The sequence below is a fragment of the Brachyistius frenatus genome, unplaced genomic scaffold (genome assembly GCF_029030835.1).
Source record: "Brachyistius frenatus isolate BFR_SWC_R1_liver_20210118 unplaced genomic scaffold, ASM2903083v1 Contig_11, whole genome shotgun sequence".
NCBI classification, from domain to species: domain Eukaryota; kingdom Metazoa; phylum Chordata; class Actinopteri; family Embiotocidae; genus Brachyistius; species Brachyistius frenatus.
Window position 1 is genome coordinate 1,165,861 of NW_027210610.1, and position 23,932 is coordinate 1,189,792.

General features: G+C 42.0%; 1 protein-coding gene across 1 annotated transcript in view; it reads right to left on the reverse strand.

Annotated features, from left to right (window-relative positions):
- Window positions 1-51: 51 nt before the first annotated feature.
- The window catches only part of LOC138616821 (cytohesin-3-like), a 34,453-nt gene continuing 10,572 nt past the window's right edge, over window positions 52-23,932 (reverse strand). Inside the window, exons 2-13 of the mRNA XM_069691365.1 lie at window positions 19,742-19,824; window positions 19,226-19,290; window positions 18,104-18,170; window positions 17,776-17,894; window positions 14,638-14,718; window positions 14,427-14,539; window positions 11,680-11,828; window positions 11,411-11,522; window positions 6,937-7,013; window positions 4,146-4,217; window positions 3,881-4,035; window positions 52-1,628 (exon numbers count right to left, since the gene is read on the reverse strand). Of these exons, the coding sequence (XP_069547466.1) occupies window positions 1,556-1,628; window positions 3,881-4,035; window positions 4,146-4,217; window positions 6,937-7,013; window positions 11,411-11,522; window positions 11,680-11,828; window positions 14,427-14,539; window positions 14,638-14,718; window positions 17,776-17,894; window positions 18,104-18,170; window positions 19,226-19,290; window positions 19,742-19,824 (1,166 nt within the window). The 3' untranslated portion in view covers window positions 52-1,555. The remainder of the gene's footprint in view (window positions 1,629-3,880; window positions 4,036-4,145; window positions 4,218-6,936; window positions 7,014-11,410; window positions 11,523-11,679; window positions 11,829-14,426; window positions 14,540-14,637; window positions 14,719-17,775; window positions 17,895-18,103; window positions 18,171-19,225; window positions 19,291-19,741; window positions 19,825-23,932) is intronic.

A 23,932-nucleotide genomic window follows, 5' to 3' on the forward strand; every position in this document is an offset into this window, starting at 1 on the left:
TAATGTAGATCCATTAACTGGCAGCACTCTTCTGTATTCAGGTTTGTTAAATAACACACTTTTTTTTTATAGATATTTGGGTCAGCAAGATGGCCGAGCGCACTCTCATTTAATTCCCGACACCGTTTCCATGTTTGAAACAACCAAAGACCTGGTTAGTTCTCGCTGAATTCACATGGACACACACAAACTGTTTTCTGATCGGCATGTATTTTTTATTCAAATTCTACATCAAAGTATTCAGGAGCAGTTTCCCCAAACGAAGATCAAACCGTGGTTAAACCGAAAAGCTGCGGGCTGGTTTTGATCTGTCCGGGAAAACCATCCTCAGAGTCGAGTCAGCATTCACACAGCTGGAGTTTTAAAAAAAATTCCAGCTTATTATTTGTTTCACTTTTAAACTATACTCTCTCTTGTTTTCCACTCCTGTAACATCATATATTGTCTGATCCTCAGTAATAACGCAGTGAGGAGGTTTCACTGCTCCGCGGAGAGCTGCACAAGGTCCCTCTTCCACTATTGTAAACTGTTAGCTGTCAAACTAAAACAAAGGTGAACGGGTATAGGCTACAGCCATTTATGATTTACACGCTACGTGAACACGACAAAGGAAAAAAAAAAAAAAAAAAGAAACAGTATGTACATTATATACTATACATGCATAATGTAAGTCGGGGGCTGCCTCTTTTTGTGAAACAATAAGAAAATAAATACCGAAAAGAAATGATCACAAAGGTGAATCTTCAATACATAAAATACTTTGAGATGACAGTTCACAGAATTAATATACAATGCTTTATAGCTTTTTAAAACTGTGGCCACTTAAAAGGTGTCATTACACTCAATATATTATCCTCAAACCAGTTTCCTTTTTTTTTCTTTTTTCTTTTAAAGAGGAAATAATAGGGCAAAACTGTAAATGAAGTATACGAGTTTAAGATGAATTTTCTAGAGTAAATCAGTAGGTTTGCATATACAGATAGTTAACTTGAGGGCTGCCCGTCAGACCAGCTGACCGGTGAGCTTGAGGCTTCTTGTAGTCACGCTACTACAAAATGTTGTTGTTGGCAGTTGTCGAAGGAGGCGAAGGTAATAAAATGGCATCCGGGAGTGTCGTTGGCAGACGGCCAGCCAGGCAAGTCTGTCTGGACGACAGGAACGCTCTCTGGCGATGCATGTTCAGCTTTTCAAAACCCTCACTGTGTGTTTTGTAGTGCAGTAGATTCAATTCCTTATGTGTCCAGCAGAGGGCGATCTCGTACTTCAGGAAAAGATCCCAGGAATACAAGCATGGCTGTCTTCTTCAAACTGTTCTCCATTATCATCCATCTTGGCTTCTCTGTTTTACTTCAAGATCCAAAGTCTGTGCCAAATTAAATAAAACATTAACATCAGCCCAGAATTGAGGCGCCGACGATCTCCAGGCGGAAGTAGAGATGATCCATGTAGTCCCACCGGTGTCTGCTTCTTGTCCTCCTGCCCCGAAGGAACGATTGGGAGGCCTCCAGTAACGCACATACACACACACGCAGATTTAGTTGATGGTTGGCGGTCATCATTTCTTATTGGCTATCCTCCTCTTCCTGGTGGCCAGCATGTCGTAGAAAGGATCCCTGCTGATGCTCGCTCTGCGGAGGAGGACAGGAAGAGACAGATTAATGACTCTTTCCAAGAAGCCACAGCAAGGACAATTTTACCATCAGCAAAAAATGCTCAAATTTATTGTCTAGCGCTTTCCGAGACTATTTTGAGATGCTATTCTGCATTTTCTCTGGTTATTAATTTGACCTTTATTTCTGATGTTACCATCTGTCTGCATCTTACCCAAAACACATGCTGTTTTATGTCTGAACTGCATTCTGATGGTTATAGCATCCACACAGAGTCCATGTGCCCCAAATCCTAGGTTTCCAGGGCCCTAAATTTCCAATCCCCGATGTTATTAAAGGCCCATGATCCTTTTGGTTTTATTCTCTCAAAGGCTGTTCCCAAGGTTCTAGGTTCTCCAAGGCCTGTTTCCAGAGTCCTATGTTACCAGGGCCGTATGTTCCCCAGCTCTACATAGCACACAAGGGGAACCTGGAAAAGATATTCCTCCGCTCTGTATTCACTCAATCTGACAGGGGTTATTGTGGGTTAAGGTTCAGGTTAGGGGCGGGTGGTTGGGGCTAGTATTCGGGTTCAACTAGGGAACAGGATGTTGGGAACATAGAACCCCAGGGAACATAGATACACTCTCCACTGATCCACTATGTCGATCCGGTAGTTGCTAACTTTGCCTCCCATTGTGTGAGGCGGGCAGCGTAAGGTAGGTCTGTCAGAGATCTTTGTTGGAAATAGTTTTCTACTATCCAGAAAACAATACTATGAGGGTAAAACCAAACCAATAAAGAAGCTAGAACACTTCATAGTGTAGATATGGGGAAATGCAGACCTGGGTGATCTTTTTTTTTTTGTGAGCTTGTAACTTCGGACAGCTTTCACATTAAACATCTGACACTGCGTCACCATAAAAAAACAAAAAAACAACCTCTGATTATAGCTGCTTCAGGTTGTGACTGTGTGTTAATGCAGCTCCGAATCGGCCCGTGCTCCCTGCAGAGGAGTCAAAGCTTCGTCCCCTGATGTGCTGTCAGTGTCACGCGCTGAAGACGGGAATACTGCCGAGTAGTTACCTGCTTTCCCAGCAGCACAGCCGCTGACGTGCTGAGACGGTCCATCCACCGTGTGTGAGTGTGTTCACAGAACCACAACAGCAGTTTCCAGCCCCCACATGAGTCAGGTGGAGATGGTGTTTGCGTGTGTGTGTGTGTGTGTGTGTGTGCGCGCGCGCGCGTGCGTGCGTGTGTGTGTGTGTGTGTGCGCCTGCCTGTTTGCATTCGTATGTGTGTGTGAAATTTGCTGACCACAGGACAGTCTGCCGCCCCATCGGTGGAGTCGAGCAGGAGAGCGGCTGCAGCAGCACGGCCGCGTCCTGCTGAGTCCAATCTGTGCTGGTTTTTATTCCAACAGCGACGGGGAGGCTTTACACGTGCAACAGCTTCAACCTAACAAAAGTCAACACTGCTGATTCCTTTCCCCTCTGAGGCCTCGACACGGATGTGAAATGTGTAATGCAGACAATGTGTCGCGTTGAAGGTCGAGCGCCTCTCGCCTCTTTCCAATCACATGAAGCTGCCTCGCCCGAACGAGATCCCAGTAACTCAACCGAACGATAACCACTTTCATTTAACGGATACGCATCTGTCAATGCTAAGTGGATTTTTTTTTTTTAACGTCATTAAAGTATGGAAGGACTGCGTAATATCATTTGCTCCTCTGATATTGATCAGATTTGCCAGTGAATCTGAAGCTGAGTGGATGATAACCAGCGAGCTGATCAGTTACCCAGTGGGTCCAATTCACAGCAGCACGTCCGCTCAAGTTAACAAGGCAGCGTTTGGATGTAAAGTGTAACTGCTGCCGAAACACTTCTCAGCGTGCGGCGCGGCCCAGTGTCTGAGTGGGGGTGGGGGGGGGAGGGGAGGGGGGGGGGGGGTTCTCTTTGCTTGTTGAGCTCCAATCAAAGGGAAGTGAGCTTATCCAGCAGAGCAGAAATCACCTCTGAGTGTTATCTGCATGGAAGTGTGAGAAACGGAGTCACATTTAGTCACCAGCCTGTGTGCGTGCACTTGTGCTGGTCTGTGCATTCATGATTAAGCTCACAGCTATGTGTGTGTGTGTGTGTGTGTGTGTGTGTGTGTGTGTGCGTGCGTGTGTGTGTGTGTTGGCTTCTCACGGTCAAGGTCAGACATGAGAAAGTCCCACATGGGAGCAGGCTGGCGTTGGGCTAAGTGCCCTCTCAGTGTAAATGGATCCACACTAACACGCCGTCTCTTACTTGATGGATTTGATCCACTCCTCCTTCTCCTCTGGAGTCGGGGCAGATATCCTGTACACCACGTGGTTGCCCTCGACGACCCGCCCGTCCGCCTCTGTCTTGCAGGCTTTGATCACCTGACCTTTGTGATTGGGGTTGAAAAGCTCAAAGCAGTTCTAGAGAGACATCAGGAAGAAAACACGCAACAACTGTGTTTTTATATCTGCACAAAGGTGATGAGAAGAAAAAGGTGCTTGTGGAGGGAAAGATTAAATTTGGTCCTTACAGGTTTTCTTGGCTCATCCACCTCTCTGATACTGAGGTTTTCCAGAGGAATAATCCCACGAGGCTCTTTATCCTGAAGACACAGACAAAAACAACCTTCAGCATCAACACATCACTCATTCATTGTGTGTATATCTCTTTACCACTATCTAACATGGACATGAGGACAAGGACGTGTAGGACATAAATCTTTTCACCAATGAGTCCCCTGCATAGAAAAGGATAAACATACTGGAAGAGATTTTTTTTTCCACTGTTTAAAACAGAAGTGTGAAGAACTTGGCGGTATCTATTAGTAAGGTTCCTGATTGCAACCTCCCCTCGGCTCACCTTCCCCTTCATAAGCACCTGAGAGACTCTACTTTGGCCATGAAACTTGCAAAAGGCCGTCTCTAGAACCAGTGGTTTGTCCCTTCTGGGCTCCTCTAGAGACATGGCTGGCTTTGTGGAAGAGGACTCGCTCCCTATGTACACATGAAGAGCTCCTTCTAAGGTAAGAAAAACACAATGATTCTTCGTTTTAGGTGATTATACCCGAATGAAAACATAATTATCAATATTGTATTCCATTTCTGCCGATAGATCTCTTTAAATCCTAAACACCGGTCCGTTACTTCTTCTGGACATTTGCTACGGAAATAAAAAGTTCTAACGAGGAGAAAGTGAGACAGTTTGGTGATCCCCAGCTTTTTATCAAACAGCATCATTAGGTCCACATTTTTACATGTCTCATGTTTAGCAAAAAATAAGCTGTACCTTTGTCTCTACACATAAATAGCAATTGTTAGCATGCTGATACACAAAAAAATGGCGAACATGGGAAACATTAAACCTGCTAAACATCAGCATGTTAGCACTTTAGATGTGTTAACAGTCTAATTTATCTCATTAAAGATTGAGAAAAACCGGTCGACTTAGTCTTGTTTGTTGGTGGATCAGAATAAGGTAAGTAGATTCATAAAGGAGAAGCAGAACATATTTTTTTTCTTTTATTTTCATTTGGTGTTAAAATATGTTGTAATTCATAATCTCTTTGCAGGAGTACCATTATTAAGATTTTTTTACGATTCACTTCACATTGAATTTACTAACAAATTTATCTTGTTACATTATTTTGTCTGTGTTGTTGGCAGACGAGGGCTGTTTTTTTTTGTTTAGCTGGTATTTTTATTTGAGGCAATTTCAAATCACAAATATAACAACTACAATTTACAAATCAAAAATGTTAATGTCACAAAGTTGATGCAGCAAAACTATTGACGCAACAACTTCAATTTACACATTGTGCATGTTTGAAGTACCATTTTTATACGGGCCTGACAGCATCTCAGTGAAGACGGAGCTGTGAATTAAACACAAAGGTGTTTTTTGTTCATCCTGGTCATGTATGGGACACCACCCGAGGGAGACGCAACCCTTCACCCTCCATCGGCTGCTGTTGTGTGTATGCGGGGCCAGATGTGAGGTGTGTGTGTGTGTGTGTGTGTGTGTTGGGGAGACCTTGAGGAACAGCCCCATGTCCTGCTTGTCATCTACCTTCTAATGAGGAGGCACAGCGGGGGAGGAAATGCCCTGGGACAGCTGCTATGTGAGTCTTTTTGACTGTGCCCCCGCCGCCGCCGCCGCCACAGCATGCGTCTGTGTGTGATGAGGGATTCGTGGTTGTGGGGTTGGGGGAGGCACTTGGCTTATAGCTTAGGAGGGTCAGATGTGTGGAGTAGAGTCTGCAGATGTTTCCCATGATGCCTCATGTTTATTAGTAGTGAGGTTCATTTCGGTCAAAGGGGGTCCATCTGTTAAATAGCAGAGCTGGAAGGCAAAGACCTGTCCCTTTGTCTAATGTATGTGTATGTATGTGTGTGTGTGTGTGTGTGTGTGTGTGTGTGTGTGTGTGTGTGTGTGTGTGTGTGTGTGTGTGTGTGTGTGTGTGTGTGTGTGTGTGTGTGTGTGTGTGTGTGTGTGTGTGTGTTTTGCCCTTTGTTTCATCTGTCTCCCACATTTATTAAGACTACGCTACATTATTGGATTAAATACTTGTTGTTTTAAAAAAAAAAAAAAATGCCTTACTAAATAGTTTTTAAAACCTAATCAAATATAGATTTGTAAAGCAATAGTCTGATATTTTTGGAGAATATCTTTATTTACTTCCATCAGCGTCTAGCTTAGCATAAAGACTGGAAATGTTCAAAAAACGGAGTATGAAGACAGTTTTGGTTTTCATGGAGGGTTAGTGTTTGTGCTGGACCGTTTCTTGTTCGGTGAGTATTATAGTCACCGAAAGGTTGCCTGGCAACCAGCAGATACGCCAAGAATTTACAATTTACAGGCAGACTAAATTCACATATAACCACAAATTGTTGTTTTTACACTTCTTTTTTTTTTTTAAACATTTTGCACAAATAACACAGTATACAGTAAAATATGTTTATTTGTGAGCTTCAGAGGTGCTGGTGAGTATATTTCTTTAACTGTGAACAGAGCCAGGCCAGATGTTTACCCCTGTTCCCAGTCTTTGTGCTAAGATACCCATCTCTTGGTACCTGATTCATATTTAGCATACAAGAGTGGTATCGATCTTCTCGTCCAACTCTCAGCAAGAAAAGCAGATTAACTCCTTTGCTACGACGCCGAGGTAATTCACTAATTCCCACTCCATCTATTTTCTATTGGTAATTTGCAAAAAGATAAATATTTGTGATGTGCGTTCTGGTAAACAACGAAACTAGATTGTTTTAACATATGACACAGTCTGTCCTGACGCACATAAAGCACACACCAGTGTGTCAACTTACTGTTGTGTATTCAAAGTAATAGAGGCAGTTGTCGGTGAGAATAAACCACCTTCTCTTCCACGTCTTCACCCGGCCGCCTGCGGGGAGAAACACACAACATGTGAGCTCAGACTGAAGAGGTGACAGTGTTTGTGCATATAGGAGCTTCAGTTCCACGTGCCGCATCTGGTTCTGATCATACTCTCGCTGCATTATGAGGCTCAATCAAGAGGCTGGATGTGCTTCCAGTACCCCCCTCCCAGTCCCCAGAGACTGACGCCTGCAGGCGAGCACGGGGGAGGGGAGGGGGAGGCATTCAGTTTCCAGGAGAAATCCCTCACACCACGTACACGGGACAACTATAGTAGGACTGCACTCAACTGGTCTGACCAGAGAGACTTCTGGATTATTAAAGCTTGACTTAAGAAAAGTCTGATATTAAAATATAAAACAGGCAAAAAAAAAGTAATGACGACCAGAACTACCAGAAGTTCAACAGTGTCTGAACCAAGGACTTTAATTATTTATTTTTTTAACAATACAATGAAACATCTGACTAGGAATAATACAAGGAGCTCCCATTATTAGAGACGTTCTCTCCATCTGCCTCCATGATCAGATTAAAACTAGATTATTGGGATTAATGGATTTTCTGTTAATTACACCATCAGTGATGCAATGAGGAATTTACCTAAGTAATGCAAACAACACAATGTAGCTGATGTCAACGTACAATCTGCAGTATGTGCACCCAGAATAACATGTTTGCTGACTGGATGGGATGTGCAGAAAGCAGCCGTTACTGATGTAATCAATATGTAATGTTCACTTGACCCAGATTTTTATACAACTCCTCGCCAGAGTAACATCCAGCATCTTATTATTTATGAGCAATATTTATTTCACTTTACTTACGTTGGGTGCATCCGCTGCATTTTACTCACTAAGATGGAGTGAGCAGTCAAATATAGCCGACTATTGTTGGGTAATTACAAGAAGTTTTAATCAACACACAAGGGAGAGCGGTTAATCTCCTTCAGCCGAACAGTATGTTTGATTTCATCCTCAAAACCTGACTTTTAATGTGGATTTCTACAAAGAACCTCCCAGGTTATGTTACTGATTGTGGTCTTTGTTTGTGAACACTTCAAAAGGGGACGCAACTAAATCAAATGTAAAGGACAGAGCAGAAAGTCTCATATTAGGATAATTTTGTCATTTTTATCATCGCAAAGATAAAAACAAAAAAATGCTTCCATCATGTCAAAATTACTCAAAAGGTTACTTGTTAAAAGAATCTAAAGTGCTCAATAACTAGCCATGTATATTATATAAATACGGATTAAATGGGATGTTTGTCAGTTTACATGCAACACTTGATAAAATTATAAATTTCAATTAGTGAGACAGGCCTGTCTCCCTCCCTGTTCAATAATGTATTTCCCTACCTGCACCTGTTCAAGTCTCTTCATTGTGTCCCACCACATAAACATGTGACCAACAGAGGTGCGGTGTCTCTGCCTTCTGAAATATACTCCAAAAATGTCTAAATAACAACAATTTTTGACATGCTGCTCACATTTGACGATGATGGATTCAGGCACAGTAGCAGGCTTGGTCCTTGTTAACAGCACAGTGTTATGAGAGCGTATGGAAGCTTCACGGCATCAGAGCAGTGCAGTGGCCCGTCATGTTGACACGCCAGCAGAGTGCTCCGCTCAAACAATAAGAAATCTCCCCTCATTAAACATTTGCTCTGATGGAGCCATAATTAAAAGCGGAATTCACTAATGTGGAAAAAATGGACCTGAAATGATCTAGCAAGTGCAGTTGGTTTGATAGAGAGCAAAAGAGAACAAGCGAGGAGCTCCGCGGAGGCGCAGTTGGAGGTACTGAGGCCTCCAGGGCAGGAACACAGCAAGAAAAATGAAATGGGGCAAGGGTCTCCTTCATTTCACTGCATGACCAGCCACGCAGCGGTAGGTTCGCATTCCCACAGTGCAGACTTAAGCAGCCCATTCACTAAAACCCGAGCATGACTGCGTGAGGCTGCAAAGGAGCTGTATGACGTGCAGGGTAGTCTCTAATGGCACAGAGCATGAAGCAACCCCCGGATGTTTGTTTGTGGGAATCTACGAGGAAGCAAGTGTCAGAGGAATGCAAGCTAATGTTACACATAGAACATGAAAGTGCTTTGGTTGACTTGATGTTTTAACGGTTGTTGTGATATAAAATGTTGTGATTTAACAGCTGTAAAGAAAAAGTATGACATTTTACGAAAAATACGCTTTTATAATTTCTTGCCGAAAACTTGCTTAAAAAAAATCCATCATCCTCATGCCTGTGCAGGTAAGTTTAAAGCTCTTTGCTGCGTTCAAATGGAGCTCGGGGTTTAGGACACGGGGAGTCCTGTGCAACGTATGCTTGGCGTTCAAGTGGATAAATCGCAAAAACACCATTGCTAGGCAACGACAATGTCGATGTCGTCTAGAAGTTACACAGACTAACAATTTAGCAAACCAACAGGCGGGTAATGTAATGCAGGAAATGCCACAAGAGGGGGCCCTTCATACAGACTCTTCTCCTGTTGGCTATGCGGTAAATCCGACCCCATTTGAACGCAGCACATGTTACGATTGGCTGTGGGCCAGTTTGGCACATAGACTGGAAACAAAGGACAGCAGCATGTGTCAATCAGGCTTTTTAATGACAAAAAGGTAAGAAAATATAGAAGGTGAAGTGAGTTCCACTGCTGTTTGATGACAGGCATCTTGCTAAAAATTGGGCTAAAAGTCTGCGTGTGCACCAAGAGGGACGAGCCCTCTGCGTCATCCAGCGTCCTCCAGAGCCACGAGAGGAACGCAGCCAATCCCCATGCAGAATGAACGAGATCACCGACCTCCAACTCGCCTCGCCTCACAATGCTTATAAACTAATTTGCCCCACTTACAGCCCTGACACCGCAAGACAATAATAGGAAGCGGCTAGCAGGTTCACGGGCCCCGTGTGCTGAGGAGATAATGGCAGCCAATGCCAGCACGAGGGCACTCTGTGATGAACTGGGAGGATGGAGGAGGAAGAGGGGTTCTACCTACCTCCTAATACAGAGATTTAAGAGGGAACGGCCATCACAGAGCAGAATGAAAGAACAGAACGAAAGGGTGAAACAAAAGTCAGAGAGAGGAGAGGGAGGAACAAAAAACACAGAAAAAGACAGTAAGCATAAAAATCCCCACAACAGAGTGATGGAGAGAGAAGCTGAAGGTTTAATCTCTCGCTTTGAGTGACAGGAGGATATTAGACAAAACAAAAGAAGAGAGGTCACGGGATGATGGGCGAAGCGGGAAAAGACACGAATGTCCTGGCAACGTTATCTGACACCATCTTGAAGGTGGACAGTTTTCTGGGCAAAAATAAAGGCTGAGCATGTCATGACAGGGTCTGCAACACAGTAAAAAGCACGACCTCTTGCTTGAGCTCTCTTAAACTAAAAATGAGCGAAGAGTCCGAGCCATATTTAGATACAGTAGTACTGAGAGATAAAGGTTAGCAGGCCCGCTAACATGCCAACAATGACGATGCTAAGTCACTGCAAGAGCAGGTGGAAATAGCAACGATTTTAAGATTTAGCAACAAGCTGATGACAGAAAAATTTATTTGCACATTATCACAAATGAAGTGGTGCTGCCGACGGCTGCTTCAAGACGGACTATATCCAACCATATACATTTTGTGAATCAAATTAAACTCAGGCAGGCAGAGCAGAGTTAGGAGAAGGTTTATGGTGTGACACAGCTATTGATTTCTTTGTCGATTTTTTAATTTAATTATTCCATATGATATAACTGATGGTGTGACTGAGTCGTTAAGATTCAGAAAACTAAAAGCTAAAAGCTTTTTGTAAGTGAAATTAGCATTAGCTCGTGACATTTGTCATTCACAAACAAGAACTTCATTCTGCTGCAGTTAAAGGTCACATATTTTACACTGCTATTGTTTTATTTGCAGTCTTGATATCTATAAGAAGATAGGCTATATTTGTAGTTTTAAGGACCAAAACGAGCTCAATGTAGTTTTACATCTCAGTCGCCGTGCTGAGGGCAGACATATGACATCAGCATGAGTTTGTGACATCACAAACTTACAGGAATCCAAACGGCACAGTTGCTGAATACAGGCTGTGTGCATTTCTACGTAGACTGAGTGTTTTGACACTTTTACAGTTTTTATATAGTACCCAGACCTGCTTTATAATATTAAAATAAATTTACACAACATGTGACCTTTAAGTAAGACAGTCACCTATTTTCAGCGATTGTTTGCCCAAGAGCTGTTCAACATGGCTGTCCATAAGCACAAACAAACAAGTCGCACACGGACAAACGCTAATAAATTTAGTTCACCAGGAAGCTGAAAAGCGCTGCTCATCAAAGTGATGTTGAGACTCCGCTGACACAAATAAACATAACCAAGGTTTTTGACTGAATGCACATACCGAGCTTTAAGAGCCAGCCTTCCCTGTCGGGGTTGAAGAATGTGTGTGTCAGATCGTTCCCATCGTCCTCTGGGATTTTGAAGGGCTCATTTTTGATGCTGTCGTAAAGGTTCTGCAGACAGGGGAGGGAAACGATTAATCAAACAGGGAACCGGTGGAGAGAATGCCTCATTCGTATGGAGCGCCTGTGACAGACGATCACAGATATCAATCACCACACAAACACACACAAACACACGCACTCACTCATTACAGAAAAAAATCCTCACCCTGAGAAGCTCCTCTGGCAGATCACCTCCTTCATTGATGCCTCTGTTCATGGAGATAAAGCGCTCCACCGGGGGCTTGTCCCTGACGTTGGGGTTGTGTAGGCTGGTGTTCAGCATAATGATAGCGAACGACAGCACGTAGCAGGTATCTGAGAGCGACAGGAAGGGAATCAAATGGTTTACAAAAGCACATGTCCTGCCAGAGAGACCACGTTCACAGTTGTTATTAACACCAGATTGTCGCAGCCCGGCTTCTTTCCTTCTATTTTTCATTGTCTATACTGGACTTCATAGATCACATGTGGTGTTTCAAGTATCAGAACATAAAACAGGATGTCATCAGCATATAGTGATATTTTGGTTTCCTTATAAGCTTCTTCTTACACATACAGCCATTTGTTATAATGCGATTGGTGCCCCAATTCTTCTAAATATAGATTTTGCTAGTAAACGATTTAAAGGCATGTTCTCATTGCCTGCAAAGACTCTAACAGACACAGATATATGAACATCTCTCCCTCCCCACTGGTCCTCCAAATTGTATTTTAATATCTTTCAGACTTCATTTGAAGAATGTATGTATGTGTGTGTGTGTGTGTGTGTGTGTGTGTGTGTGTGTGTGTGTGTGTGTGTGTGTGTGTGTGTGTGTGTGTGTGTGTGTGTGTGTGTGTGTGTGTGTGTGTGTGTGTGAGAGAGAGAGAGAGACGTGTTTGTGTCTGTGGGGGGATGAAGGGTTTATAGTCTCTCCACTGTGTGTTAATGTTCAGACTCACACGGGCCAGTGGCTGCCTGTAAATGAATCATTCATTCCCCTCTGTCTGTCTGCTCTCACTGACACACTTGGCTGTCCTGCGCTGCCCATTGTCTGCCTGCTTTTCTATTAAAAGAGAAAGAGCAGCTCTGTACAGAGTGAGTGAAGACCACTGATGAGCGGGATGAAGCTCTGAGACAAACAGGTTTCTCATGCTTGTGGTAATTAAAGGTCTGTGATCATGTTGTGTTTTTGAGTGCTCACTGCACCTATACCGTCTCTCACACACACACACACACACACACACACACACACACACACACACACACACACACACACACACACACACACACACACACACACACACACACACACACACACACACACACACACACACACACACACACACAAAGCCCCTCACTGGTACTGACTGTCACACACATATAAATATGCATGCAAGTCTATGTGCAGATTGTGCTTGAGACTTCTTTATGGAGCCACTAAAGAAGATCACCATATATTTTTACATCTTAGCATTTGGATTTGGTCAGCTGTACCAAAGCAGGTGATCCACTAAAGCTCACCAAAGTTTAGAGCGTCCCGCCTCCATGGGACCACATGCACCGGCTATACAGTAATACTGCACACAATGGTTCACTCTGAAACCTCTTTAATTATTTACTGACTGTTGTAGTTGCAGGCTTTGTTTATCACAAGACCGTGTATCAGTCAGCCGAGTTGAGTCCTGCTGAATAATGGATGACCCTTGTTTGTTGCTGGTTGTTTACTCTGAACTCGTCTGTTGCAGTGAACCGGAATCTGGAGATACTTTAATCCGGTTAATCCTCATTGAGCTTTATTTACAGTAACTCTTATGGCTTAATAATTGAAATGCATTAAAAAAAAAAAAAAAAAAAACAGGCCATCACTCGTGCATCCTGTTACAGACCCGCAAGCAGTATTTCTGTTGGCACATTACACCAGACTGTTTGTCAGAGCACTGAGTTTGTCCAGCATATCGGATTTCACATTACGTTCATACTATAGTTTTCAGTAGGTACACAACGATTTGCTCAATTAATAGACATAAAACTGAAATTATGTTTATTATAATAACTAATTGATTAAAAGCATTGAATCAGCTGTGGTGATTTAAAGTCCATCAAAATCTGGTAGCAACAAAGCAAAGCAGTTAGCTGAAAGTAGTGTACAAATGATTGAAAAAGATAATAAAAAGCTAAACGGAATGGGCTAAATAGTTAGCGAAATCGAGTAAATGATGACTGGTTTAACCCTCCCGTTGTCCTTTGGTCAAAATGACCCGCAGCTGTGTTCAACCAAGTTCTATTTTATTTTATTTTATTTTTATATTTTTTATTTTTTATTTTTGTCACCAATGATCCCAAAAAATATAAAAAATAAAATAGAACTTGGTTGAGCACAGCTGCGAGTCATTTTGATCCAAGGACAACGGGAGGGTTAAATCATTAACGCTAAAAGTAGCAGATGACTGGTTGAAATAGTTAAGCTAAATACAGGGTAAATGGTCTATAGAGATATGGACATCATGGAATAGCATAATAAAAGGGTCAAATAGTAAGTTCTTTACTACAAGTAATGGATAAATGGCTGAAATTGTAAGTTAAAATACTCAATAAATTATGTAAGATAATGGAAAAGAGGTAAAAGGGGCTGAAATATCTACAATACAAAATGTTCTTTCTTTCAAATGATAGTAATATGAATGCAAACTTTACCAAACCCACCTAAACAGACTGTGCAATAAAATAAAAAATGCTGTAAAATATAATATTGACTTTTATGTAACTAGTGTTAAATAACTTCCAGTTTTTTAAGATAACTCTAGCGAACACATCTGGAACATGGCGGGTGGTGATGAAAGAGTACTGGAGCTCATCTGAGAAGCCTCTGAGGGTACGTCTGAAAAAAGTTCATGAGTTCACTGGTTCGTGCAACAGAGAACCTGCTGTCTGACCTGTCGACTGGAAGACTCCGGGGTTGCACTGGCAGTACCGCGAGGCAAACGCCTCCATCATGCGGTCGATCTTCTGGGCTTCACCCGGCAAGCGGAAACTCCACAGGAACTGCCTACAACGGAGAGGTGCAAGTGTGCACACAATGTTAACTGTTGGTGATTAGTTCACACTTTTTTTCTGCATAACATTTGAGTTTATCACTCTTCTGACCGTAGTGCCTGGACGAGGTTTAGGTCTGCAAACTCGTGCAGCTCCACAAAAGCCTGAAGCACCTTGATGTTGAAGTCGTCCCTGGTGGAAAAAGTTAGAAGGAAAAACTCAATGTGAACCCAGAAGACGTGGTGGGGGAAAAAAACACATGAAATCCATTAAAGCAATCTGAATTCCTTTTTCCACAGCATTCCTGTCATATTTGTGCTCTTATTCAGATGAGGCGCTGTGCATGTCTGGAAGCAATTGAAACAGCTGGCCGATGCTGAGTGTCTCTCCACCCTGAGGAGGGGGGACGCTGCGTTTGACTTAAGAAAAACAGCTAAAACACTAAAACCCACGCAGTCTCCTTTTTGTTTGGCCATTGGAGGGTTTTCGGAGGAAAAGTCAACAGCTGCTCTCAGACTGCGCTCACAGCTCCTCTGATCCTGTTTGTTATACACGGGGGCCTCTGATCCTGACCCTGTGTCGTCTCTGAATTGTGTATTGTTCAAAACAAACCAGGAATTTTTCAACTTTGTGGGGTTTTTCTGTGGAAAGGTTGAAAGTATTGGTTTACAAAAAGCTAACAGTAAACTTCCAATCGCAATAACATTTTTTAATTATTCTGAGGATGATGTGGGCTTTTTTCCTATTGCTTATTTGTACTATATTGTGCCCTATACTGTCGACTACGGCCAAATTAAACAAACCCTGTCCTATGACAGTTACATATAAGGTTATTGCTGTACGCACTTTTATTAAAAGAAAGCCGAATGCAGCCTGTTTGTAAAGCTGCATATATACTACGTCTCAGTGAGATAACAGTACGACGGCATATTAGAGCCACATGGAGTCCAAATACCTATTAACAAACTGTGTTTATGCACTGAAAGAAACATCATTTCCTCGTTATTGAAATCTATTCTGAAGTACAATTGCACAAGTTCATCTACACAAGGCGTCTTGTATCACGTGCACAAAGCAAGTAGTTTGGATTATTCGTATAAATTGGACTTTCCTTAATGTGGCCCGAATACTCCGTCGTATAACAGTGAGCGTGCTGTATGTGAAAAACTAAGTGCAGCGGAACAACATTAGATAGGGCTGCTAATCCTCTTTGTTATTTTTCTCCTCCCTGGCCCTCATCTCTTCTCCCTGTGTCCCTCTCCTGTTTTCCTCTCCTCGTCTTGCTCGCTGCTCAGCGTGTAATGATAGGTTCCTGTTCCTTACGTAAGCTTAATTAGCGATAATTACTGAGTGTGAACCCTCAGCCAGTGTTTAGTGTGATTTCCAGTGGGTAGGTGGCCTCTTTGATGATCCACCATGAATAAACCCTATTGTAAATGAATGGAGTCCCCAGAGTCTCCCCCTCCCCCATACTCCAGCCTCGTTCAGAGTGTGTGTGTGTCTCATTGATTCAGCAACTGTAAGACTACATCTGTCTACTGATGCACAAGCAGCACCTGAACTCCTGTAAGGTAAGACAAACTGCCGATGATGTGATTTCCTGCATGTGTTAGACTGATCAGGACCTTTTTAAGATGCTGCGCAGCCTCTTCAGTGTTCAACATGAAAAAGTCGGAGCATCCACCTGATAACACGAAACTTTTGCAAGATAAGAGATTATTTGTCAAACATTCTTAATGCCAGCCAACAAAAATGAGATTTAATTTATCTTTTGGCAGTTCAAACAAAGCACTAAACTTGGCTGTTTCATTCACCACCTGCATATCCACTGTTACCTGAAAGTGACGCTGCCAGGTGCTGAGAGATCTCCTGTGTTTTAATTAGCTTCTTAGGGGGCAGATTTTTGTATTTATTTCTTGTTTCCAGGTACTTGGACATTGCAGACACAACAAGATTCGACTGGTGAACATACCGGTGATACAGTGAGTACACTGGTATTTTCCATGTACAACAGTTGCCAAACTTTTTAGACCATGCACCAAACAAAATTCTCCAAGTATTACTGCCGAATGTGGATACTCACATTTTTTTTTGTATAAAATGAAACTAACTAATTAAACCGTGCAAAATAACAGCACAAGGTTACTGTACTTCTACATCTCTGGCTGGAAGGGGCGCTGCTCAGACTACTTTTCACAAAGTGTCAGGTTCATCGTTATCACTTGATTCTCGACTGTTTGTGTGGACCTAGTAGCAAAATTCAAAATTTCCCTCATCCGGTTGCTAAAATTCAAACTGAGGAGTCAAAATCCAGCTGGATCAAGCTAACGTTAGTTCACCTACTCCATCTACTTATATTCAAATTATTAACCCCCAATCTTTACATTAGTGTAATGTGATGTGTGTATGTAATACCTGTTGTCTGTAATAAAATTAAATGTCGATAATTTGGAGTGCAATTGTTGGTCCTTACTGCAAGGCTCTTGCGTACCATCAGAGGTACACGTACCACAGTTTGGGAAACACTGAGTTGGACTATTAATTGTGCTGCCAGCCTCAGATGTGGTTCTAGAGTCTTATTTTCTCTCTGACATTTTCCGTGTGACATTTCTAATGCTGCCTGCTCTTTGTTGTTCTACACTTCTCAAGGATCATCCATCAATTACAGAGTGCAGCTCGTCACTGACGCTTTCATGACATTTTTTTTGTCTATGAAATTTATATTTTCTTTAGTCAATGTCCTGGCCAGTACACACACATCAGCTGATGCTATCTTACTGCAGATATACTGGTAATAAAGTGTTCGAGGTTATGAGGGTCAGTGTTTAACTAAACCCCCTCTTGTAGTTCTTTTTTCCTGCCGTTTACCTCCGTCTCGTATACGATGTTTAACAGCCTCATCTCACCCTCAGATAACACCATCCATCTCACCGGTCTACCAGCTATTGGAGACCGTCGCTGTGTCACAGCGGCAGGACTTCTCTTTCGCTCTTCATTATCCAGCAGTCTGCTCTGAGACATGAGGAGGTGCACGGTGGTTTTATTTCCAGCTATAAGTCCTCATGGGCGGACTATGACAAGACACCCACGCTGCCTCAAAGATTGATGTTGGAGGGGAAGCGAGGGGGGGCAGTCAAATTGTCCCTCTTTAATCAGTAAATCCAGTCCATAATTTCCTTCTTTAATAACAGGGGGGGCATAAATCTCATGTAAGGAGGACTTTCTTCCTCAGCCTGCTAGATGTCTCACCGCTCGCCTAAGTAGTCTCCGATGACGGTCTTGTTGAGACCCTCGCCTTTGTAGAGGAACTGGGCGATGTCTTCGGGAGTGTGCTGGAGAAGGTCATTCTCCAGCAGGAACTGGATTCCCTGGAGAGGAAGAGGAGGAAGATGAGCGGGGGGGAACACAGGATGGCTGTTCATCTCAATCATAGAGGAATGATGGAAAATGGATCTCTCTTCACTCCAGCACCGGAAAATAGTTAATGTCAAGGCTGCTGAGACACTGGAGGATGTAGTGGTTTATGATGCATCATCATCAGGGTTTTACAGAACCAAGAAACAGAAACAAAACCTGCCTTTTTGGGGTCCATGTTGAATTTCTTCCTGCCCATGCCGATCTGTTTGTTTCTCTGGGATGTTTTACTGGACACAAACATAAAAGTGGACATTTAACAGGGAGACTTCCTTTATTTACCCTTAACAACGCTAGAAATAAATCATGCCAATCATGACATTATACTGAAGACAATATGTTATGTGCCACATTATGCACAAAGACAAACTCAACAACGGCAAAAAAAAACACACATCTAATGCAAGTGATTAAGTGTCAGACAAAGCAGACATGAACTGAATGACAAACAGCACACACTGCTGACACACAATGATTCATCGTGTCGTGCTACATTGACCATCACTGTTTGTTTAATGCAGCTGATCTCCGTTACATGCTGTCATTATAGACTGATGCTGTTAACATCTTTTATTAACAGCAGGTGTAATAATCTGTATAAACAGCCAGGTAGATGTGGTTAAAGTCACATCCTGTCCAGGTTTTTTTTAATTTATCTATCACCAGCCTGTGTCATTCAAAACAAAAACCTGCTTTGTAATCTATGTGTGTGACGTCTCTGACCAACCATGCAAATCCTAAAGCCACAAAGAGGAACTCAGTGAGTCAACATCAGAGCCACGTGGATGGTAAAAACCAAGATTACTGTTATTAATGGCTGCCGAGGTCACACAGGTCACGTTCTGTCTTTTTACAGAGGATTTTCTTCACTTAGGGAACAAACTACATTCTAGAAATTTATGTAATAAAAAAAACATTTGGTTTTGATTCTGCATAGCCGCTTTTATAATATTCATTGTTAATCCAAGCAAAAGGATTCATCCTATTCAAGTAGTAGATTTATTGATGGTAGTGTGCGAAAGGCTCCATAACAGCCTTTAGACCATCAAAGAGAAATTTAGGAGACATTATTGCCAGTAAATACATAATAAAATATAAAACTGATATATAAGGGAAGTGTTAAAAGTAAATAGGACGTGAAAACTAGACAAATAAAAAAGACATTGAATGTCAATGTGAAGTCTTGGCAAAGCTGACACAGATTAAAACCAACAAGGGTAAATTACACAAGGTACCACATATACAACATCAATATAAATAAAGCATCTTGACTTCATTGCCTTACCTTTCTCCAACACATGTCAGCTGCTCGATCTCCGTCATGACCTCTGCTATCTCAAACTTCAACCTCTGATGGAGAACAAAACAAACCACAGTTTAGTTAAAACAGGATAAAGCATGCGGCATGAAATGGGACTAAGAATGAACTGTATGTAGTGGATAGTTCATCACTTCTTTTATGGAGCAATTTGCCAGCGCAAAGATGCACAGTCGGTCTATTTGCATGACTTGCAGCATGCAAATAGACCCCAATGCCCTGCAAAATAAATAAACGGTCACAGATGAGGACTAAAAACTAAAGGGCTAAAAGACTAAAGATGAGAAATTGTAAGAAATACATTATGACTTCTTTTTCTAATTTCACAATAAAATGATCTGCTATTAATATATACAGTATTTGACATCTATCAAACAATTACAACGCATTACCAATAAACGGAGGCCATCCCAGCTACTGAGATGAAGCTCAATGTATGCAGTACATACTGTACAATGCATACGCTCATATGCGTGAACACACCTCAATATCGTCGAGCAGCTCTCTCTTCCTCCGTCGGATGTTTGACAGCTCATCCCTCTCCTCCAGGGACAGGTCCTCAGGAACTGAAACACACGATGGAGAAAACACAGCACACCTTAACTCTCATCTGTACACAGCTCACATCCCTGTTTCCATTCAGCTCGTACTGCATCCTGCACAACACATTAAAAAAAAAGAAAAGATCAGAGTCACGTAATTGGATTGTAAATTGATGAGGAAAAACAGGAGAGAGCTCTAAATCTAATCTGGTACCTACAAAGTCCTAAAGATTCATCCTGCTCATACAGTGACGTGACAGGAGTGTGACTGCTGCTGCAAGTCTGCATCATCTTGTTCAGCTGGAACAGCAGATATCAACATCCTGCATGTTCGTCTTAATTAACTAGAGAAAGAGAGAAGGCGAGAGGTCTTAATTATTCCACTTGAAAGTGTTTTGCCCCTTCCCTCTTTCTCCGTTTGGCTCGGGGGGGAAATTCTATTAATAAAACCAATCCAGATTAAGTTTTCTTTCATTAAATGTGAATTTGGCGATTTAACACAGCCTACGACCCTGATTCCCCGGCCGTGCGTCTTTTACAGCTGCGGGCAAAAACCAGCAAGAAGGAGAGGATGACTCCCCCGTCTTTCTGTCTCAACCTTGTTTTTCAGTCTTCTGCCTCTCTTCTGATTTCTCCCTCTTTCATTTACTCCGATGCACACTTTATTTCTCGACGCTCCCCACACTGAGCACCTGCTCAGCCTTGCTTCATTAAGCCAGCTTGGAGGCAGAAAACACAAATCTCTCAACAGGAAAATGGCACATCTGATATCACAGGCAGCTATGTGTCGATATGTTGCTGTAGGAAAAAAACAACATCACTTGTTATTTCTCCTCACAGAGGGAATCTGCGCCAATTAAAGTAAAACAAGGTCACTGGGCTCAAGAGGAAGCATTCAATCCACTTTTAATCCGAGATCTTGTAAAAGAGTTGCGTTCAGGCCAGCCAAGTATTGTTACAGAAGGAGTTCACATTAACAGTGACACAAAAGGTGCTTCCTAACCTGGTTGTGTAATCCCGAGGCAGCATGATGAGGGTCAGGTATAAGAAAGAGACAGCTGAGGGATTGCCTTTGTGGGCCTTGTGTTTAATACATAGCAGAAGGGGACCTGAACGTACAACGACTGAGAGTATGAAAATGAAGATGTTAATTAGCGCTACCAACCTCCGGCTACCTCACAGCACTCATGCAATACAACTGTGAACACTGTGAATGGAGTTTAGCACCCAATTAGTGCTCTCAAAAAAGTTTCAAGGCTGTTTTACATGATTCTTTAATATTCTCTGAATTTTTGGCCCACATGCATCGAGAGCAGGGAGGAACTAGTGTCTGTCCATCTGTTCTGCAGGATAACTCAAACACAGCAACAATTAACATGGGGGTAAAGACGCCTTTTTGTACTGTGTTTTAAAAGTAAATAGCTTTAAGTTTTGTCTTCTTGTAGAGATAAGAGTTATTTTCCAAAATGTGGAACTATTCCTTTAAACTGACTGGGCAAAGGAGTGCATTAGCATTAAATGTCAAAATGTTTGACTCAGATGCAACCAGTCGCCTGCAGGATTCATGCATTTTTTTTTTTATCTGTCTCTCTAAAACTAAGGGATGACACATCTTAGTGTAAATGGTGACACGTTTAGGAAGATTTTTTTTCTATGATAAATTCATGAACTGGTGTGAAAACCTTTTATTTTTCTGCGTTTTCTATGAATTGTCATTGCATTTATTTGCAAACATTAGCACGCTAAAGTAAGATGATAAACATTGCAAACATGACCTGCTAAACTGATATAAGCATTGATATAGTTGTTAGTGAGGCTGTGGACACTTCATCATTTCTATTTCAGCAGTAATGATAAAATATACACTAGCTTCTTAAATTGGAGTATTTGATGATTTTCTTTGTCTTCCATTATAGAGAAACCGAATACTTTTGGGTTTTGAACTGATGCTAATGCTAAACAATCAATCTTTTCCATTTTCTGACATTTTAAAGACCACATGATTTATCAAATCACAAAAAAAAAAAAAACTGCAAGCAGTGATATGCGGCCCTCGCATGCTGCACGTCGGGGAGCCAACAGGTTGAGGCATACTTCGAAATATGAAAAAGGGTTAGGTATGTCGTCAAAAGCACAAAAGAAAGCCACACCATCATAGGCACAGTGGTGTAGTGGTTAGCACTAGTGCCGCTCAGTGTGAAGGTCATTGTTTCAAGGTCCACCTTGAGACATAAACATCCACCCCTGAAAAAGCCTTACGATTACATGTCATCAAAAAATGTTTAATACTTATAAATCAGACAAACATGCAATAAAGGCAGCACATTTTTGCAGTTGCTAGCGTTGTCACCTCACAATCAGGAAGTACTTGGTTCGATCAGGGGCTTGGAACTCTGTCTGTGGAGGATTGCATGTTCTTGCTTTGAGTGTGACTTTGTCACATTTACGACTACATGCATGATGTTTGTTTTACATTATGGACTACATGCATAAGTTAGTCATCCATATTAAGGATGACATATTTTACTTTTATGTTATTATTTATGCAGGAACATGCAAATTCCACATAGAAAGTCCCAGGCGGTTATCAAACCCCGGACCTTTAGACTGTAAGACGACAACAATGACAAGTGCACCATTGTGTTGCCTGCCATAACTTGAACGGAAGTCATACTATAGCATGTCGTCCGAAATATGGGAAAAAAAAGTCATACTATAGCATGTCGTCAAATTATATATATATATATATAATTTTTTTTAAAAAAAAGGCGACTAAATTCAAAATTGAGGATTTCAGGTTAAGTTTAGGTCTTCATGCCAAGAGACTTTTTTTTTTTAGATGTAGGTATGATGATTTCGTGCAATTAGGTGAAACTAAGTGCCGGGGCTGCAGTTTAGGGGGCTCTAGTGAGACATTTGGTCACGCCCACTCGCAAACCCACTATAATACGTAAATTTTCGCCACAACTGAGGCAGGTTCCAAGTTTCATGAGTTTTTGAGTATTTTAAAGCCGCCAAAAAGGCGATTAAGCCTAAGGAATGAGAATAATGGGGAAGAAGAATTCCTTGAAGAACAAAAGGGCTTTTGCACCATTCGGTGCTCGGACTCTAATAATCAATAGATTAACCAATAAATGTAAAAAAAAATGCAGCCATAATGTTAAGATCCTTTTGTCTTTTGAATAATTTGCCCTGAGGTGGATGGTGTTCAAGCAGCAGACAGCTCCACGCTATTCCATTAGCCTGAGGCGGTGCATTAGCTAATGGAGAAATCCAATGACTGCATCAATGTGCATGATTACAATCTTAATTCGTTACAAATCTAATGAAAAGCAGTGGATGCTCCCTTTAATAAAAGCCTTCCACCATTAATGGCTGAGCATTACCATTATCCTTCAATGCAGGTCTTTGTTACTGGATCTACTTTAATATGTGTCACATTGGATAGCAGAGGAGGCTATAAAGTCCCCTCTGCCCTTCCAGTGGGTATTCTTGTTTAGTGGTAGGTGACTGGTGGTCCACGAATTACATTATTAACACACTTCCCCCCCTCTTGACCCTCTGACTCACTCAGGAAATGAGTTCAGTGTCTTTAGCAAGCACAGAGGGACTGTGGCTGGTCACTACAATCGTATTGGCTCAAACCAAACACAGCCACGCTTGAATGATAATCTACTAAATCAATTACGCTGTAAATCACTGCTTCATAGTGGACGGTGGACCTTGTCAGATTGTACAAGAGTGGGGGGGATGTTGTTGGTGGGACGTCGACTAAAACCTAGAAGATTTAAACTTCTGTGACCTCTGAGAGAAATCCATGACACGAGAGCTCAGAAATCCATGCGATCGAGTGAGCTGCATGAGGAGCCACAGGGTTTAAACTCCTACATGTGCGCCAGCATTTTCCCCCCTAAAAACAAAATCCCTCAAAATCTACTTTTAAGAGTAAATCCCCTGCTGCTCTTCACACCCAAAACTAACAACTGTCCCTGACCACCCACTGAATCCAGAGGCTTTAATGGCATTTCAACTAATGAAGGAAGGGAAGGCTTTGACAAACCTCCAGGCTACATTCACTTTCATGACTTCTACAATGTTTATTTTGGTCTCATATATGTTCAGGCCCTTTGTT